Source organism: Megalops cyprinoides, chromosome 3 (genome assembly GCF_013368585.1).
Source record: "Megalops cyprinoides isolate fMegCyp1 chromosome 3, fMegCyp1.pri, whole genome shotgun sequence".
In the NCBI taxonomy this organism is placed as follows: Eukaryota; Metazoa; Chordata; class Actinopteri; order Elopiformes; family Megalopidae; genus Megalops; species Megalops cyprinoides.
Window position 1 is genome coordinate 23264453 of NC_050585.1, and position 21744 is coordinate 23286196.

Genomic DNA, 21744 nt, shown 5'->3' on the forward strand with positions numbered 1-21744 from the left:
GTGGCATGTTTTTCCTTTTAGTCATGCTAAAAAGTGCTATTTTAGTCTTATCTTTTGAACTTCCAAATATTATATCCACACTGATTTATGGCACCATGCAGTAAGATAGCAGTATACTTTTGACACTTAGTGTTATGAGTAGGGGAGCCCTGGATACGGAGCAATTGCACTTCCAGGTCTAGAAGAAGGATCAAAGAGGCTGAACTTCTTTCTGGGACCCTGGGGCCTTTGCCCTGCCCGGTGTTTTAGATTATTCTCAGAAGCAGGATCAGAAAGCTTCACTGCATTGCTGTTTAGATAAATATGGGTGCCAATGTAGTCCTAATGTTTCTCACAGCATATAAAATGTTCAAACAGTAATGGGTAATAAAAACATTTTATTGGCTTTTTTGGCTTTCTGGTGACTGGTTATGGAATTTATTGTGAACAATTTGGGATACTGATGATTTCGTCTCTTCTTTCTGAAACATACACTGCAGTTTTTAAAGCTTTTTCCCATTCATCTCAGAACTGAATTTCGGGTTCCTGTCATGCACTGTATATGTTACACTAGTATACATAAATAAATTTAATGCATTTCAATTTCCATAATACTGCATTTTCAGATGAACAAAAATGGCAGCTCAAAAAACGCAGCAGTATTTCCATATTGTCGACGTTTCTTCAGCTTTCTTCTGTTAAATTTCAGTTCAACAACATGGAATACATCTTTAAAAATGATTACAAACATTAAAATATGGTTCGTTTTTACTGTTGCATATTTTGAAGCAGGCTTATGTAGGTAATACAGTTTTGAAGTTTAAATAATATTTTAGAATTCCTTATCAATACGCAAGAATGAGGGTTAGACTTCCAAGGAATGTGTAGCAGGAGAATCACATGACAACATTGCCTTGGTTATAAAGAGCCACATGGTGTCGCTGTTGACCATGAAAAATTAGTCCTGGATGTGAGAGGGCCCCTCCTCGTCTCTCAAAGCACATCGAATGCTGAGAGAGAGTCTTTGTCGCAGAAAGCAGGAGAATACTTACGCTGCGCCGATGATGGTGGACCAGCCTTTGGTATTATAGCTTTATAACTCTACCTGCTTGGATTTCATTGCATGTTCTGCCAGGATCTTGGATACGAGTTGGGGTATTACTGTATTAAATGATTCGTTAAATGACGCAACAATGAAACGATCAGGCGGACTGGATTCTGCGTGGCTGCGTATTCCGTTTGTCTTCCTGTGCTGCTGGGATTTGGTGTGTGGACAGATATCCTACTCCGTGTCAGAGGAGGTAAAGCAGGGCACCTTCGTTGGAAATATTGCAAAGGATTTAAATCTCAACGTGCATGAACTGGAGTCGCGAACATTTCAGATCGTATCCGGATCCAAGAAAAAATATTTTGAGGTAAATTTAAGAACGGGTAATCTGTATGTAAATGAACTGATTGACAGAGAAGAGCTTTGTCCCAATAATCTGATATGCAAAGTGAATATGGAGGCTATTATACATAAGCCTTTGAATCTCTATCGTATTCAAGTTGATATTTTAGACATTAATGATAATCCACCCTCGTTTCGTGAGAAAAGCCTCACGTTGAACATTTCTGAGTCTGCCTTTCTCGGCATGAAAATTCAGTTGCCAAGCGCGTATGATCCCGATGTGGGCAGTAACTCAGTGAAGAGCTACAAGCTGAGTCCGAATGAACACTTCTCCCTGGATGTACAGAGCGGTGGAGAGCAGAGTGTATCTGCTGAGTTAGTGCTGCAGAAAGCTTTAGACCGAGAGAAACAGCCTGTGATTCAACTCCTACTGACTGCTGTTGACGGAGGGAAACCCCCCAGATCCGGGACTTTACAAATTACTGTTAATGTTCTGGATATCAATGACAACACGCCACTGTTCTCCAAACCGCTTTACAAAGTAAAGGTTTTGGAGAACACCCCAAAGGGCACAGTTCTATTAACTCTAAATGCAACTGATCTAGACTTCGGTCTAAATGGTGAAATTGTTTACTCCTTAAACAACCACCAAACCGATGATGTGTGGGATGTTTTTGCGATTGATTCCAGCTCAGGGGAAATATCGGTGAAAGGAAGTCTAGACTATGAGGAGGCGCATGCATATGAAATACGCGCTCAGGCGCAGGACAGGGGCCAGTCCCCTTTGGCCACACAATGCAAAGTTTTAGTTGAAATAATAGACGTTAATGATAATACACCTGCCATAGCGATAACATCCCTACTGAACACAGTCAAAGAAGACGCTAATGTAGGTACAGTTGTTGCTCTAATTAACGTGTTAGATAACGATGCAGGGAAAAATGGTGAAATAAATTGCAGAATATCAGAATCCTTGCCTTTTAAACTCCAGCCTTCATTAAAAAACTACTACTCTTTAGTGGTGGATGGGCCGCTGGACAGAGAGAGCGCTTCTCAGTACAATGTGACCATCATAGCTACAGATGAAGGGACTCCGCCTCTCTCCAGCACCAGCGTTATTAGTGTACACGTTTCTGATGTGAATGACAACGCGCCGCGCTTTCCGGAGCCTGAGATTAACGTGTATGTGAAAGAAAATAGTCCAGTCGGAGGTGTGATATGTACATTGTCTGCCGTTGATCCTGATGTTAACGAGAATGCCAGAATAACATATTCATTATGTGAGAACTCTTTGAAGGGGTTTCCTACTTCTACAGCTGTGAATGTGAACTCTGTCAGTGGAGAAATTTACAGCCTGCAGTCTTTTAACTACGAGGAAATAAAAACGTTTCAGTTTCAAGTTCAGGCCACAGACTCTGGTGTCCCTCCACTCAGCAGCAACGTGACTGTGAACGTTTTTATCCTGGATGAGAATGACAACAGTCCTATGGTTCTCCCGCCCTATTCTGATCAGGGCTCCGTTAATACTGAAAATATTGCCTATTCTGCTGAAGCGGGCTACTTTGTGGCCAAGATCAGGGCTGTAGACGCAGATTCTGGCTACAATGCGCTGCTTTCTTATCACATCGCCGAACCCAAGGGAACCAGTCTCTTCCGAATCGGAACCAGCACCGGGGAAATAAGGACTAAGAGGCGGATGAGTGACAATGACTTGAAGACTCACCCGTTGGTCATTTTGATTTCTGATCACGGAGAACCTTCCCTGTCAGCGACTGTATCTATTGATGTTGTGGTTGTTGAAAGTACAGAAGAAATACAGACATCGTTCAGACAGTTGCCGGCAAAGGAGGAGAGTTTCTCAGATTTGAATCTGTATTTGCTGATCGCCATTGTCTCCGTGTCAGTTATATTTTTGTTGAGTCTCATTAGTTTAATAGCTGTAAAATGCCACAGGACGGACGGCGGTTTGAGTAGATATAGCGCCCCAGTGATCACCACACACCCTGACGGGAGCTGGTCTTACTCTAAATCTACGCAGCAGTATGACGTGTGTTTTAGCTCAGACACACTGAAGAGTGACGTTGTGGTTTTCCCGGCGCCGTTTCCGCCTGCAGATGCGGAGCTGATCAGTATTAATGGAGCGGACACTTTTAAACGGACCCAAACGCTTCCCAACGGCGAGAAGGTAAGATTGGCTACACTGTAAAAATCAGTAAGAAGACTTACAGTAGAGTTGCCAGTCAAATGTCGTACATTGACGGAATAGTTTTGTGAATGAAATTCACAAAGAAAACCTGTAAAATTATGGTCAGTACCTTCAAGTCATAGTTCGTTGCCGTTGTAAAAATAATAATAATAAAAAATAAGAATGTACTACTATAGACTACTTATTTCACAGAGACTGACCTCCATTTCACATGGAAATTCAGTTAATGTAACGTTCTTTAGGCTAAATGTGAAAACAGAGGTTGACTTTCTTGTCACGTTTCAACTGTAGTTTGAAAAATTTGCATTTAGTGTGAAATATTTATAAGTTAACAATTTTTAATTTTCCTACGTATCGCAATTTTCTTTGATGGACGATATCAATCACATGCTGACGTGTAGTTTCTCTTAAACTAGCACGCAATGGCGACCTCATCACATAGACAACATCTCAACTAGGTGTTTACATAAACAAATGGACAAATTCCAGGCTATTTTACTTAGATTATGGTAGTACATATGAACTCAGAAGAGGTATTTAGCCTGCGGTGACAAAATGGTAATTAAAAATACTCTTAAAATGACAATGTGCTGAATTTGCAACACATACACTTCCTTTTGGGAGACCGTAAACTCACAAATTAGCCTCGATCCATTATTTGGATAATTTGAAACCTTCTAGGCCGTTTGAAGCTAATTAAAGGCAAAAAAAAAAAGATTTTCAGTGTGGTTGAGGTCAGGGCTCTGACTGAGCCATTCCAGGACATTAATATCTCTTTATTTCAGCCATTCCACTGTGTATTTTGCTGTATGCTTTGGGTCATTGTCATGCTGAAAGGTGAAATTCTCCCCATCTTTTCTCCAGAGGGTAGCAGGTTTGTCTCTAAAATCTTTTGGTACTTTGCGCTATTCGTTTTCCCCTCTATCCTCACCAGAGCTCCTGTCCCTGCTGAGGGGAAACAGCCCCACAGCATGATGCTGCCACCACCATGCTTGATAATAAGGACGGTGTTGTTAGGCTGATGGGCTCTGTTGGCTTTGTGCCAAACATATTATTTGGAATTAATGCCAGAAATTTCTGCTTTAACCTTTTCAGACAACAAGAGCTTTTCCATATGGCAATAAGAAATCTTGTGTCTTCATGCATAATTCAGATGAGACTGGATGCTCTTCTTTTTGAGAAGTGGTTTCTGTCTTGCCACCCTACTCCACATCTCAGAATTGTGGAAAACACATGAAATTGTTGCTGTGTGCATATGGTGGCCAGTCCTTGCCATGAAGTCCCGCAGGTCTTTTAATAGTGCTGGTGGCCTCATGGTGCCCTCCCTAATGAGTTTCCTCCTTGCATGGTCATCCATCTTGGAGGGACAGCTTGATCTACACTAGGTCCTGGTTTTACCATATTTAATCAGTTTCTTGATTATGGGTTTTGCTGTGTTCCATGATATATTTAAGGCCTTTGATATCATTTCATAACCCTCTCCTGATCTGTACCTTTCAACAATTTGATCCCGCAGATGTTTTGGTAGCTCCTTGTTGCCCATAGTTGTCTCCTTACCCCTGGCATGCACTAAGAAACAAGAGAAAAAAAACCGACAGGAACAGCCAGTTTTATCCTGAACTGACTGGAATCACTTCAGTTGGTCACAGATGAAGACACATAGCTTTGGGCATGATTTGGATGGTGGAAGGTTAGATTTGAGTACGGTTACAACCACCTTTACCAAGGGTGTGCAGACTTAGCAATCAAGGTGTTTTGGCTTTTCTATTTTAAATTATAATTCAAAAATGTGTTGCCCTTTTTATTTACTTTACTGTTGTGGGTCACCATGTCTAAATAAAAGTGGGAAAATCTGAATTAATTAGCTTTCGTTCCAGATCTCAAGGCAATAAAAAACAAGAAAATTTGAAAAGGGTGTGTAGATTTCCTAAATCCACTGTAGATGAGTCTATGAGTTTCATGCCTTAAAAAATATCTGGCTTTTATTCTCATTGAATCGCTGCTTGTGTCGTTTTTAACATTTATTACATCTTTTGGGTCTGTGTTTTCTTTGGTTTTCATTTTACTTTTACATGTACTCACTTATCAGATGCTCATAACTGGAGCCACTTCCAAAGTAGGAGTTTGAACTGCATATCATGAAGTTGCAGGAACAACATAACACTCCAGACACAAAACGACCACATCCAAATATGTGTCAGTGCCTCTTGCAGGGCTGAGAGAACTAGTGCTACCGTTATTTTACAGATGAGTGTAATTCAACAAGGACAGTCTTTGTCAAAGAGCAGACATTGTGAATGATATTCTACAGCGATTGTGTAAGTTATAGAGACGTTTGTCGTTTTACGCTTTTAAAATTACACATATTTAAATTGTAGTGCCGCAGTACATCAGAAATATGGTTTCAATGAATCTGATTTACACATTTGGTGAGGATTTTTTTCAGGTTAGTAAACAAGACAGGCCTTTTTTCCTGGAGAAAATGACAAATGGAGAACACGAGATGTCGCTGTTGACCATGAAAGGGAAGATAGAACTGTGCGGTCCAAAGCCCCTCCTCTAACGGAGAGAAGCGCATGCAAAGCCGGGAGAGCTTTGTCACAAACAGACGCACAGGGGCTCTTTGTCACACGGGACCGCCCGTCTCAATCAATGCCCAGATGTTACAATATTACTGAATTACTTTGGAATGTACAGCGCTGGATACGATGGATTGGATCTGTACAGCTTTTGGCCTGAAGAAACACAGGTTAGATATCTGGATGCAGCTCGCGGTGATTCTTTGTCTGTGGGGTTGGTCTTCTGCACAGATAATCTATTCCGTCTCGGAGGAGGTAGACAAGGGAAGCGTTGTGGGAAACATAGCGAAGGATTTCAATCTCAACGTTCAGGAACTGGAATCTCGTGCGTTTCAGATCGTGTCGGGGCGCAACAAAAAATATTTTGAGGTAAATTTAAAAACTGGTGCTATGATTGTGAATGAGAGAATCGACAGAGAGGAGCTGTGTGTTACTAGTCCGAAGTGTGTTCTAAATCTGGAGGCTATTGCTCACAATCCTTTAATTATACATCGCGTGGATGTAAATATATTAGATATAAATGACAATGCACCATCATTTCCAGTGACAGATCATACTTTAAATATCACCGAATATGCCTTTCCTGGTGACAGATATCCGTTACCCAGGGCTTCTGATCCCGATGTAGGCAGTAACTCAGTGAAGAGCTACAAGCTGAGTCCGAATGAGCACTTCTCCCTGGATGTACAGAGCGGTGGCGAGCAGAGTGTGTCTGCTGAGTTAGTGCTGCAGAAAGCTTTAGACCGAGAGAAACAGCCTGTGATTCAGCTCCTACTGACTGCTGTTGACGGAGGGAAACCTCCCAGATCCGGGACTTTACAAATAACGGTGAATGTAGTGGACGTTAATGATAATGCTCCAACATTCAGCAAACCACTGTATAAAAGTCGAGTATATGAGAATATTCCATACGGTACGCACGTAATACAACTTAACGCAACAGATTTGGATTCAGGTGTGTACGGAGAAATACAGTATTCTTTAATTAGACACAGCAATGATAAAACATTAGACGTGTTCAGTATGAATTCTGACACAGGGGAAATCACAGTGATTGGGAGTCTTGACTACGAAGAGACTAGTGCCTTTGAACTACATGCGCAGGCGAAGGACGGGGGTTCTCCCCCACGGGCCGCACATTGTAAAGTGTTAATTGAGGTCCTTGACGTGAATGACAATGCCCCAGAAATATCAGTAACGTCGCTGATGAGCACAGTCAGAGAAGACGCCAAAACAGGAACGGTTGTTGCTCTAATTACAGTGTCAGATAAAGATGGTGGTAAGAACGGAATCGTGAAGTGTCACATCTCTGGGACTTTGCCTTTTAAACTCCAGTCGTCCTATAACAACTACTACTCTTTAGTGGTGGACGGACCGCTGGACAGAGAGAGCGTTTCACAGTACAATGTGACCATCATAGCTACAGATGAAGGGACTCCGCCTCTCTCCAGCACCAGCGTTATTACTGTACACGTTTCTGATGTGAACGACAACGCGCCGCGCTTTCCGGAGCCTGAGATTAACTTGTATTTGAAAGAGAACAGCCCAATCGGAGGTGTGATATGTCGACTCTCTGCGTTAGATAATGACATAAACGAAAATGCTCACGTGACTTATTCTTTGTTAGAAAGTAATACGAACGGGTTGCCTTTGACTGCGATGATCAACATAAACTCTGTCAGTGGTGAAATTTACGGCCTGCAGTCTTATAACTACGAGGAAATAAAAACCTTCCAGTTTCAAGTTCAGGCCACAGACTCTGGTGTCCCTCCACTAAACAGCAACGTGACTGTGAACGTTTTTATTCTGGATGAGAATGACAACAGTCCTATGGTTCTGCCGCCCTATTCTGATCAGGGCTCCGTTAACACTGAGAACATTCCCTATTCTGCTGAAGCGGGCTACTTTGTGGCCAAGATCAGGGCTGTAGACGCAGACTCTGGCTACAATGCGCTGCTTTCTTATCACATCGCCGAACCCAAAGGAACCAGTCTCTTCCGAATCGGAACCAGCACCGGGGAAATAAGGACCAAGAGGCGGATGAGTGACAATGACTTGAAGACGCATCCATTGATCATTTTGATTTCTGATCACGGAGAACCTTCCCTGTCAGCGACTGCATCTATTGATGTTGTGGTTGTTGAAGGTACAGATGACATACAGACATCATTCAGACAGTTGCCGATGAAGGAAGAGAGTTTCTCTGATTTGAATCTGTATTTGCTAATCGCCATTGTCTCCGTGTCACTTATATTCTTACTGAGTCTAATTAGTTTAATAGCTGTAAAATGCCACAGGACGGACGTTGGTTTGAGTAGATACAGCGCCCCAGTGATCACCACACACCCTGACGGGAGCTGGTCTTACTCTAAATCTACGCAGCAGTATGACGTGTGTTTTAGCTCAGACACACTGAAGAGTGACGTTGTGGTTTTCCCGGCGCCGTTCCCGCCTGCAGATGCGGAGCTGATCAGTATTAATGGAGCGGACACTTTTAAAAGGACCCAAACGCTTCCTAACAGCGAGAAGGTAAAGTGTATTTCATTTTTGAGAAACTTGGTAAAATAAGTGTTACTTGAAAATAATATCCGACGTTGTTTACGATTTATCCACCAATCCAGTGTTTGGTATATTTTAAATGTGCATTTAATCGTAAAGGTTACTGAGAATGTCTCATATAAAAGGGATGTAATACTTGCCTGTTTCTCGTGCGCATCTGGGATCCTTGCCTGTAACGGTTGGAAAATGCATTTGCATTTTGAAATTTTATCAGTTCAAGATCAATTGAAAATTCATTTCTAGCTACATTTTGCACATTAAAAATATAAACAGGATATTCTTGGCATAACGTTTTTCAATAAAGCCTACCAACCTGATGCTCATATCAGTATTATTTCAGAGATTATCATTGATGAACAGAAGTGCAGTAATTCATGTTGTTCTTGTCTTTAAGAATGAATAGGCCTATAAAGTTTTACACCGTAGGAATCTCAGCTCGTGTCGTTCAGATTGATAAGTGTTTAATATTTTTTTTATAATTTTTTTGAAGAAGCTGGTACACTGAAATATGTTTAACTGTCCGTTGCTTAATGTGGTAGATTTCTGGCATCACTGAGGGTAGGAGAAGTATATGTTTCGCGGCAAAAAACATACCCACACATGGCAGTGCTATCTCTACTTAGAAACGCTTGATGTCGCCGTTGACCACGAATTTGAAAAATGTAGGCTCACGCTGTTTTTCGGGACTCCGCCCTCGGTGTCACAGTATCTCTGAAGGTACGCCTTTGTCGGAACTAGACACACGGTGTTAGAATTGCAGAAATGATGGCTCTTTTGATGGATCCTGCGCGTTAGTCTTATTCGCAGAGTATCAGATATCTCACTATTTTATTATTACGGTTACAGCAACGCCTGAAAGCCTAATTGGCTCATCATTGAATCGCAATGGACCTTTTTATTCGCTCGAGATCGCTATGGATTCTCTTTCTGCTGTTTCTTTGTTTGTGGGATTCATCTTCCGGTCAGATCGTGTATTCCGTGTCGGAGGAGGTGGACAAGGGGACCGTTGTGGGAAATATAACGAAGGATCTAAATCTGAACATTCGGGAACTGCAGTCTCGTATGTTTCAGATTGTATCTGCATCCAGCAAGAAATATTTCGAGGTAAATTTAAAGACCGGCATATTGTTTGTAAATGAGAGAATCGACCGAGAGGAGCTATGTAGTACTGTTGTGAAGTGCTCTTTATATTTTGAAGCTGTTGCTCATAATCCTCTCAATCTGTATCGTGTCGAAATTAATGTATTAGATATCAATGACAATGCCCCTTCGTTTCCTATTAAATCATATATTTTAAACATTACTGAAAACGCTCTTCCGGGAGACAGATTCTCTGTTCTTTTGGCCGTTGACCCCGATGCAGCCAGCAACTCAATAAAGAGCTACAAGCTGAGTCCGAATGAGCACTTCTCCCTGGATGTACAAAACGGTGGAGAGCAGAGCGTATCTGCTGAGTTAGTGCTGCAGAAAGCTTTAGACCGAGAGAAACAGCCTGTGATTCAGCTCCTACTGACTGCTGTTGACGGAGGAAAACATCCCAGATCCGGGACTTTACAGATCATTGTTAATGTAATGGACGTGAACGATAACACCCCAGCATTTAGCAAACAGTTGTATAAAGTCCGAATGTCTGAGAATGTCCCTTACGGGACTTCAGTTATACAGCTAAATGCATCGGATATAGATGAAGGTTTTAATGGCCAGATTATTTACTCTATTGTGAAGCACGGTAATGTTAATATGATGGGCTTGTTTGCAATTGATCCCGACAGTGGTGAAATTACAGTGAAGGGAAATATTGATTATGAAGAAAATGCAGCGTTTGAAATTAGAGTCCAGGCGCAGGACAAAGGCCTCCCACCTCGGAGTACCGATTGTAAAGTTTTGATTGAAGTCCTGGATGTGAATGACAATGCCCCCGAAATATTGGTGACGTCACTGATGAGCACAGTCAGAGAAGATGTCAAAACCGGAACAGCTGTTGCGTTAATTACGGTGTCAGATAAAGATGGAGGTAAAAACGGAATAGTGAAGTGTCAGATCCCCGGCGCTTTGCCTTTTAAGCTCCAGTCCTCCTATAAGAACTACTACTCTTTGGTGGTGGACGGTCCGCTGGACAGAGAAAGTGTTTCTCAATACAATGTGACCATCATAGCTACAGATGAAGGGACTCCGCCTCTCTCCAGCACCAGCGTTATTACTGTACACGTTTCTGATGTGAACGACAACGCGCCGCGCTTTCCGGAGCCTGAGATTAACGTTTATGTGAAAGAAAATAGTCCAGTCGGAGGTGTGATATGTACAGTGTCTGCGATTGATTCTGATGAAAACGAAAATGCTCGTGTATCTTACTCTCTACTGGGACGCCCTACGAACTCTGTATCCATTCCTACTGTAGTTAACACGAACTCCATCACTGGAGAGATATCCAGCCTGCAGTCTTTTAACTACGAGGAAGTAAAATCGCTCCAGTTTCAAGTTCAGGCCACAGACTCTGGTGTCCCTCCCCTCAGCAGCAACGTGACTGTGAACGTTTTTATCTTGGATGAGAATGACAACAGTCCTATGGTTCTCCCGCCCTATTCTGATCAGGGCTCCGTTAATACTGAGAATATTCCCTATTCTGCTGAAGCAGGCTACTTTGTGGCCAAGATCAGGGCTGTTGATGCAGACTCTGGCTACAATGCGCTGCTTTCTTATCACATCGCTGAACCCAAAGGAACCAGTCTCTTCCGAATCGGAACCAGCACCGGGGAAATAAGAACCAAGAGGCGGATGAGTGACAATGACTTGAAGACTCATCCGTTGGTCATTTTGATTTCTGATCACGGAGAACCTTCCCTGTCAGCGACTGTATCTATTGATGTTGTGGTTGTTGAAAGCGCAGGTGAAATACAGACATCGTTCAGACAGTTGCCGGCAAAGGAGGAGAGTTTCTCCGAATTGAATCTGTATTTGCTGGTCGCCATTGTGTCGGTGTCAGTTATATTTTTACTGAGTCTATTTAGTTTAATAGCTGTAAAATGCCACAGAACTGACGGCGGTTTCAACAAATACAGAACTCCCGTGATCACCACACACCCTGACGGGAGCTGGTCTTACTCTAAATCTACGCAGCAGTATGACGTGTGTTTTAGCTCAGACACACTGAAGAGTGACGTTGTGGTTTTCCCCGCGCCGTTCCCGCCTGCAGATGCGGAATTGATCAGCATTAGTGGAGCAGACACTTTTAAACGGAATCAAACGCTCCCTAACAGTGCGAAGGTAAGAGTGAATATTTATTTCCAAATATTATTTTAGTCGAATACGAATTTTCACTGCGCGTGCGTAATTGGGCGTTCCGACACTCTTAAATGCATTTTCACCATACTAAATGTAACCTGGTTCATTCAATCACAGGACACAATAAATGTCTTTAGGGTTCTTTATTCTGAAACTGCCCTATTTTTAGGGACAGCGGCCAATTTAGAGAGGTTCAGAGATTTGTTTTAAAAATAAAAAATAAAAGGAACAGCTACTACCTGAGAAGGAGCTTACATCAAGTGCTTTGTTCAATTAGAAAAAAAATAAAAAGTATTTTCACTCCTAGCACCCAAGCTAGTGTATGCAGGACACCATTCACTCAAATTTAAAAGAAACTAATCAACTCGTCTCGCGCGCTTTTCCTCACAGCGCGGTGACGTCACCCCTCAAGTAGGTTTCTAGAACTTTAGCTTCGTAAGCTATTTTTCACAAATGGCACTTGGTAAAATAAACGTAGTCTTGGATAAACAAATCTCCTCAACAACTAACCCTGCTTGGTTTCACATTAGACTAGCAAGAAGAATAAATCAACCATGAAATAAAACAGTGAAATAAAACACGGTACTGGCCTCTGTAACGTACACAGAGAGGAGCCGTTAACAACCACTTACATGGAAAACATGGCAACCATGCACGTGTTCCCATTTTACCCTTTTGAACCGTACTTACATTCGCCGTAAGGCTACTAGCACACAGAGACGGGGAAACGCGTCTTCCACCTAAATAAGCACAATAAGAATGAATTTATGCTTCTTAGGTTGACCAAACTAAACGTTGTATTCACAGTTTTAAAAAGAAAAGGACAATGTAAACCCACATGGATTGGCGGCTAGCCCACCATAGCTTATCGGTATCTAGTGTTGTATCTTTGGCATCCTTATTAAATGCGACATATCCAACAACATTTTCTGAACAATATTAATTACACACAGACAACTTAAATGTACATTTACCCAGACAAGTTGTCTGCCCTCTTCCCCAGGACCTGTACTAAGACGCAGCGTAACATGGCTTCTGAGCTCGGGTTTCTGGCTGACGTCACCTTACAATAATCCCTAAAAGGGGCCACGCCGTTTTCTTTCTCTCTCTTTTTTTTTTTAAAGTGGTATTTCTCCACTTGGCTACATAAATATGAAAATAATACCACAGCATTTCTTTATGGATTTTATGATAGAATAACAATATGTTGACAGTTTTTTCGTCCTACCTTTTTTGGTTTTACAGTCATGCAATCGTGCGTCATATGGCATGCATACATTATAGTCCAGGACTCCGAGACTACCTTTTCATATTACATTGCACCTACAACCCTTTTAATCAACGTCCAGAAACCACGTGTGCGCAGATGTCGTGGTTTAACGTTTTATATTGCAAACGTGGCAGTTTTTAAAAACTAGCTCCTGTACAGTGCTGGGATTCGCAGTCATTTCCCTGCTGCTGCATGATTCTCAATTCCGTAAACAGATTTACCGTTATATTTGAATTATCATCACTCCTATAAGATGAGGAAATGCGTGAGATTTTCGAGACAAGACAGTGCCCTAACTGAGTCTTACTTTCTCATGACACTTTCTTTGACGTTTTTTTTGAAGGCGCATTCACGATACCTATCTGCTCTGCTCACGAGGTGGATCTCAATAGAGAGGTATCTTCATCTGCTTGTTTAAAAAGCACAAAGATATTATTTTTCAATTTGGTCGCACGGTGTCGCTGTAGACCATCTATATGAGGAAGATGACATTGCTTCCCCAGGCTCCTCCTTGTTTCCAGCTGCCTGGAAGATCCGTGGTTCCTTTGTCATAACGACAGTTCGCTTGAATGTGCAGAACATATTACGGATTCCTTCATTTTTACAGCGCACTGTTCCCTCGGTTAGAGAGTAATGCGTCTTTTGGGGTAAAGCTCCCCAGCCTTGTGAGGATAACGTGACTGCAGTCGTTTTTATTTGACGCAAAAATGATATGGTCAGACAGAGCGGATTCTGCGTGGCTGCGTATTCCGTTTGTCTTCCTGTGCTGCTGGGATTTGGTGTGTGGACAGATATCCTACTCCGTGTCAGAGGAGGTAAAGCAGGGCACCTTCGTTGGAAATATTGCAAAGGATTTAAATCTCAACGTGCATGAACTGGAGTCGCGAGCGTTTCAGATCGTCTCCGGATCTAAGAAAAAATATTTTGAGGTAAATTTAAAAACAGGAATTCTTTTTGTGAATGAGAAAATAGACAGAGAGGAGCTGTGTCCCGATGCGTCTGTGTGCTCCGTGAACTTAGAAGCTCTTATTAATAGCCCACTAAATCTCTTTCGTGTTGACATACAAATACTGGATATAAATGATAATACTCCAGTCTTCCCCGTTCAATCACACGATGTAAGTATCGCCGAATCTGTTGTCCCTGGTGTAAGATTTCCTTTACCAAGGGCAAATGATCCCGATGTGGGCATTAATTCAGTAAAGAGCTACAAGCTGAGTCCGAATGAGCACTTCTCCCTGGATGTACAGAGCGGTGGAGAGCAGAGTGTGTCTGCTGAGTTGGTGCTGCAGAAAGCTTTAGACCGAGAGAAACAGCCTGTGATTGAACTCCTACTGACTGCTGTTGACGGAGGAAAACCTCCCAGATCCGGGACTTTACAGATAGTAGCGCATGTGATGGACATTAACGACAATACTCCTGTTTTTAGTAGCGCTTTGTATAAAGTGAGGGTGCCTGAAAATGCAGCTCGAGGAACATCACTGATTATTGTCAATGCAACAGATATGGACGAAGGCGTGAACGGCGAAATAGAATATTCCTTAATTACGCATGGAGATAAAGGCATACTGGATATTTTCAATATAAACATGACTTCTGGGGAAATAACTCTCGAAGGTGGATTAGATTTTGAGAAAACAAATGCCTATGAGATCCGTGCGCAAGCCCGGGACAGAGGCCACAGCCCTCTCGCAACTCACTGCAAAGTGCTGGTGGAAGTTTTAGACATTAACGACAACTGGCCCACCATCACCATTTCGTCCCTCTCAGACACCATAAAGGAAGATTCAAAGACAGGCACAACTGTCGCCCTATTTGCAGTGTCAGATAAAGACGGGGGTAAAAACGGAAATGTTCATTGTCGCTTGCATGGCACCTTGCCGTTTAAACTCCAGTCCTCCTATAAGAACTATTACTCATTAGTGGTGGACGGGCCGCTAGACAGAGAGAGCGTTTCTCAGTACAATGTGACCATCATTGCTACAGATGAAGGGACTCCGCCTCTCTCCAGCACCAGCGTTATTACTGTACACGTTTCTGATGTGAACGACAACGCGCCGCGCTTTCCAGAGCCTGAGATGAACGTGTATGTAAAAGAAAACAACCAGATAGGAGCTGTAATCGGCACTGTGTCAGCGTTAGATCCCGACATGAATGAAAATGCTCGAATATCTTATTCACTGCTAGAAAATGTTTCAAAAGCCCCACACACACATGCTTTAATTAATGTGAACTCCGTTAGTGGAGAAATATATAGCTTGAAATCTTTTAACTACGAGGAAGCAAAGGCATTCCAGTTTCAAGTTCAGGCCACAGACTCTGGTGTCCCTCCACTCAGCAGCAGTGTGACTGTGAACGTTTTTATCCTGGATGAGAATGACAACAGTCCTATGGTTCTCCCGCCCTATTCTGATCAGGGCTCCGTTAATACTGAGAACATTCCATATTCTGCTGAAGCGGGCTACTTTGTGGCCAAGATCAGGGCTGTAGATGCAGACTCTGGCTACAATGCGCTGCTTTCTTATCACATCGCTGAACCCAAAGGAACCAGTCTCTTCCGAATCGGAACCAGCACCGGGGAAATAAGGACTAAGAGGCGGATGAGTGACAATGACTTGAAGACTCACCCGTTGATCATTTTGATTTCTGATCACGGAGAACCTTCCTTATCAGCGACTGTATCTATTGATGCTGTGGTTGTTGAAAGTACAGGTGAAATACAGACATCGTTCAGACAGTTGCCGGCAAAGGAGGAGGGTTTCTCCGATTTGAATCTGTATTTGCTAATCGCCATTATCTCCGTGTCAGTTATATTTTTACTGAGTCTAATTAGTTTAATAGCTGTAAAATGCCACAGGACGGACGGCGGTTTGAGTAGATATAGCGCCCCAGTGATCACCACACACCCTGACGGGAGCTGGTCTTACTCTAAATCTACGCAGCAGTATGACGTGTGTTTTAGCTCAGACACACTGAAGAGTGACGTTGTGGTTTTCCCCGCGCCGTTTCCGCCTGCAGATGCGGAGCTCATCAGTATTAATGGAGCGGACACATTTAAACGGAACCAAACGCTCCCTAACAGTGAGAAGGTAAGACATACCTTGTTTCATGCGCCTTTGAGAAACATCGTAGATGGTGTGTTTTGTATAGTTTTTAAGTCAGGGCTATCGTACTCCCAAAATTAAAATGTTTTTGGTCGCATGATTGACATATGATCATTGGTAAAAGTTTATAAATCCAAAACTCGACATTTTGTCATGCTTCTGTCATCGTTGCTTGTAAGGACTCCAATTGTATTAAACCCTGGTGCTGTCATTTGTGGGTATTTCATAATTTCTAGTTATTATGTTTACTACACATTCTGATTAGCAGACACTCTTAGTCAGTGTAATGGAGGTAGCTTACAGGTGCATATGTATTTATACGTAGGTACCTTTACCAAGGGTATAACAGCATTGTCTCACCTGGGAATCTAGTAGTCAACCTTTGAGTTATGATCTCTCTTCCTTACGACTATACTGTATAATCGCTGCAAGTGTATTAGACCGTGATCCATGGCTTATATGCAGTTATTTTTAACCAATTTATTTTTAGAAGTTGTATTATTTCCACAGCTATCTTTCCCTTTTAGTTTAATCCTACTGTTATTTTACAGGACAAACTGACACAATTCAGAGCTCAACATCAATGAAACACTTTTTTCCCAATGTGAAACTTCTATCTTCAATCTAATCTTCTAAGTAAGGGAAGCAATCTGAAAAAAAGTAATTTAGACTTTTTTTCATGTCGTTTCAAATGTGACCATATTCACAGTTTGACCCAAAGCATATCAATGCATTGTATTCATCTTCTGACAGTAAACAGAAATCTTTTTATCATATTTTTGCTGTTCGCCCCTTCCCAACCTTCTACACCTTGCCCCCCCCACACACACACCCCCCCTGACAGACACACCCCACCCCTCCCCTCACTTCCCAGCCCCCAATCTCCCATAACCACATACAGACATACATACATACTCTTGGCTTGAAACACAGTTTTTTATTTCACTGAGAAATCAGAAATTTTCACAAGCACACACTTGTGCACGCACACATTGAATAGTGGTAAGGAGCAGTGCTCATAATCCAAAGGTTTCTGGTTTAATTCCCCACTGGGACACTGCTGTTGTTCCCCTGGGCCAGCTACCTAATGCACAATGGACTCAGTAAATATCTAGCTGTATAAATCTAAGAATTGTAATCTGTGTAAGTCATTCATCTTAAGAGTTTGTGAAGCAACAAAGTGTTAATGTAATGTAGCACATGTCCATGACATGAAGTCAGCATTTTAGTTCTTCATTCCACATTCTGTGCAATGCATAATGGTGGACACTGTTCAACCCAGGGTCAGATGTCACCGTCAGCAAATTTGTGGTTTCTTTTAGAGGCCTCTGTCCTTTCAATATGCATATTATGTGTGCACATCTCTTAAATGATTCCCATATACATCAGTGTTTGAGATTAAGAAAAGCAGGATTCAAAGACCTGGCCAGTAGTCTTTGAAAAGAGAGTGCTCTGTATCTTTCCTTAGCGCTGCGCAAAAAGCGATTATTTCAATGACTATATTTATGTATACACTGGTGAAGCTAGTCATGTGATTACACAGCGCATACAAAGTAGTATCGTATGCTACAAACAGACAACGTATGTCTTATGATATAGTGGTGTAAAGTAACAATGGACGGGGTTTAGAATTATGATTATAATTATTCTTTATACAAATTCTCTGAAACTGTATATTTTAATTAAAAGTGAGAGGATTTAACATTTGCATTAATTAGTGGGAATTCTAGAGTGTAATGCTGAGTTGAAATATCGCAAGTACATTATTTTTGAATGTAACGCATTTTTGTGTGTGTGTGTTTGTGTGTGTGTGTGTGTGTGTGTGTGTTACTTTGTCGAAATGAGACCGAAACGCTCCATGGCAAGTGCATATCCCCAAGCGCACCCGTTGTCTTTAGTCACAAAACACACGATGTCGCTGTTGACCAAGGATTTGAAAATGTTGATGTCTGTATCGGGGACTCCGCCCTCACCGCGGTCGTAACAGAGAGGGGGTGGCTTTGTCCGAATAATACGCAACGCGTCAGAAAGGCAGAGTTGACGTTTCTCTAAAAGGAGTCATTGCATTGATTTTATTTTCAGGATAACAAATGTCTAATTCTTATATGTCTATCGTCACCACCAGTCTGAGAAGCCTCGGCTAATTCTTGAATCGCAATGGACCCTTCCATCCGCAAAAAATCTCTGTGGATTCTCTATCTGCTGTTTCTTTGTTTGTGGGATTCATCTTCCAGTCAGATCGTGTATTCCGTATCGGAGGAGGTGGACAAGGGGACAGTTGTGGGAAATATAACGAGGGATCTGAATCTGAATATTCGAGAACTGGAGTCTCGTATGTTTCAGATTGTGTCCGCATCCAGCAAGAAATATTTCGAGGTAAATTTAAAGACCGGCATATTGTTTGTAAATGAGAGAATCGACCGAGAGGAGCTGTGTGTCGGTGCTATGAAATGCTCTTTGTATTTAGAAGCTGTTGCTCATAATCCTCTCAATCTGTATCGTATCGAAATTAATATAATAGATATCAATGACAATGCGCCTTCATTCCCCGTGAAAACGTTTGTACTGAATATTACCGAAAATGCCCTTCCAGATGATAAATTCCCTCTGCCTGTAGCCGATGATCCAGATGTGGGCAGTAACTCAGTGAAGAGCTACAAGCTGAGTCCGAATGAGCACTTCTCCCTGGATGTACAGAGCGGTGGAGAGCAGAGTGTATCTGCTGAGTTGGTGCTGCAGAAAGCTTTAGACCGAGAGAAACAGCCTGCAGTTCAGATTTTACTGACTGCTGTTGACGGAGGAAAACCCCCCCGGTCTGGGACATTGCAGATCATTGCAAATATTTTAGATGTAAATGACAATAATCCTATCTTCAGCAAATCACTTTACAAAGTTACAGTTCCTGAAAATGTTCCACATGGGAGTACCCTGATTGCTCTCAACGCTACGGATTTTGATGAGGGATTAAACAGTGAAATTGTCTATTCTTTTGTCGGGCTCGGAAATATGAAAGGAGCAGGCATTTTTGCTATCAATCCCGACAGTGGTGAGATAAAAGTGACGGGTAAACTTGACTATGAAGACAGCCCTGCCTTTGAATTACGGGTTCAAGCAAAAGATAAAGGCCAGCCCCCAAAGAGTACACATTGTAAAGTTTTAATTGAAGTCCTTGATGTGAATGACAATGCCCCCGAAATATCGGTGACGTCACTGATGAGCACAGTCAGGGAAGACGTCAAAACCGGAATAGCTGTTGCTCTCATTACAGTCTCAGACAAAGATGGAGGTAAGAACGGAATCGTAAAGTGTCACATCTCTGGGGCTTTACCTTTTAAACTTCAGTCATCCTATAAGAACTATTACTCTTTAGTAGTGGACGGGCCGCTGGACAGAGAGAGCACTTCACAGTACAATGTGACCATCATAGCTACAGATGAAGGGACTCCGCCTCTCTCCAGCGCCAGCGTTATTACTGTGCACGTTTCTGATGTGAACGACAACGCGCCGCGCTTTCCGGAGCCTGAGATTAACGTGTATGTGAAAGAAAATAGTCCAGTCGGGGGTGTAATATGTACAGTGTCTGCGTTTGATTCTGATGAAAACGACAATGCCCGAGTATCTTACTCTTTACTGGAAAAGCCTGTGTCAGTTTCAGCTAAAGTCAATGTAAACTCACTGAGTGGAGAAATATACAGCCTGCAGTCTTTTAACTACGAGGAAGTAAAATCGCTCCAGTTTCAAGTTCAGGCCACAGACTCTGGTGTCCCTCCACTGAGCAGCAACGTGACTGTGAACGTTTTTATCTTGGATGAGAATGACAACAGTCCTATGGTTCTGCCGCCCTATTCTGATCAGGGCTCCGTTAATACTGAGAACATTCCCTATTCTGCTGAAGCGGGCTACTTTGTGGCCAAGATCAGAGCTGTAGACGCAGACTCTGGTTACAATGCGCTGCTTTCTTATCACATCGCCGAACCCAAAGGAACCAGTCTCTTCCGAATCGGAACCAGCACCGGGGAAATAAGGACCAAGAGGCGGATGAGTGACAATGACTTGAAGACGCATCCATTGATCATTTTGATTTCTGACCACGGAGAACCTTCTCTGTCAGCGACTGTATCAATTGATGTTGTGGTTGTTGAAAGCGCAGGTGAAATACAGACATCGTTCAGACAGTTGCCGGCAAAGGAGGAGAGTTTCTCCGATTTGAATCTGTATTTGCTGATCGCCATTGTGTCGGTGTCAGTTATATTTTTACTGAGTCTATTTAGTTTAATAGCTGTAAAATGCCACAGAACTGACGGCGGTTTCAACAAATACAGAACTCCCGTGATCACCACACACCCTGACGGGAGCTGGTCTTACTCTAAATCTACGCAGCAGTATGACGTGTGTTTTAGCTCAGACACACTGAAGAGTGACGTTGTGGTTTTCCCGGCGCCGTTCCCGCCTGCAGATGCGGAATTGATCAGCATTAGTGGAGCAGACACTTTTAAACGGAATCAAACGCTCCCTAACAGTGCGAAGGTAAGAGTGAATATTTATTTCCAAATATTATTTTAGTCGAATACGAATTTTCACTGGGCGTGCGTAATTGGGCGTTCCGACATTCTTAAATGCATTTTCACCATACTAAATATGAAAATAATACCATAGCATTTCTTTATGGATTTTATGATAGAATAACAAGATATTGACAGTTTTTTCGTCCTACCTTTTTTGGTTTTACAGTCATGCAATCGTGCGTCATATGGCATGCATACATTATAGTCCAGGACTCCGAGACTACCTTTTCATATTACATTGCACCTACAACCCTTTTAATCAACGTCCAGAAACCACGTGTGAGCAGATGTCGTGGTTTAACGTTTTATATTGCAAACGTGGCAGTTTTTAAAAACTAGCTCCTGTACAGTGCTGGGATTCGCAGTCATTTCACTGCTGCTGCATGATTCTCAATAACGTAAACAGATTTACCGTTTTGTTTGAATTATCATCACTCCCACAAAATGAGGAAATGCGTGAGATTTTCGAGACAAGACAGTGCCCTAACTGAGTCTTACTTTCTCATGGCACTTTCTTTGACGTTTTCTTGAAGGCGCATTCACGATACCTATCTGCTCTGCTCACGAGGTGGATCTCAATAGAGAGGTATCTTCATCTGCTTGTTTAAAAAGCACAAAGATATTATTTTTCAATTTGGTCGCACGGTGTCGCTGTAGACCATCTATATGAGGAAGATGACATTGCTTCCCCAGGCTCCTCCTTGTTTCCAGCTGCCTGGAAGATCCGTGGTTCCTTTGTCATAACGACAGTTCGCTTGAATGTGCAGAACATATTACGGATTCCTTCATTTTTACAGTGCACTGTTCCCT

General features: G+C 42.3%; 2 protein-coding genes across 9 annotated transcripts in view; both read left to right on the forward strand.

Annotated features, from left to right (window-relative positions):
* LOC118774924 (protocadherin alpha-C2-like) overlaps positions 1-21744 on the forward strand; it is a 150740-nt gene that overhangs the window by 58220 nt on the left and 70776 nt on the right. Inside the window, exon 1 of one of the 8 annotated variants that reach the window (XM_036524535.1) lies at positions 1042-3554. The exons of 4 other annotated variants lie outside the window; for them this stretch is intronic. In XM_036524535.1, coding sequence (XP_036380428.1) covers positions 1173-3554 — 2382 coding nt within the window. In that variant the 5' untranslated portion in view covers positions 1042-1172. Of the gene's footprint in view, positions 1-1041; positions 3555-6197; positions 8684-13882; positions 16355-18514; positions 20897-21744 lie in introns of those variants that run through there. 3 more of the 8 variants (XM_036524531.1, XM_036524534.1, XM_036524543.1) reach the window with 3 other exon arrangements.
* On the forward strand, positions 9516-12013 carry LOC118774007 (protocadherin alpha-3-like). The gene has a single exon (XM_036523088.1). The coding sequence runs from the start codon at positions 9599-9601 to the stop codon at positions 12011-12013; it is 2415 nt and encodes an 804-aa protein (XP_036378981.1). The 5' UTR covers positions 9516-9598.

What these genes read in the sequence shown, in the direction of transcription:
- LOC118774007 (XM_036523088.1), top strand. Translation starts at nt 9,599, where the DNA reads ATGGACCTTTTTATTCGCTCGAGATCGCTATGGATTCTCTTTCTGCTG.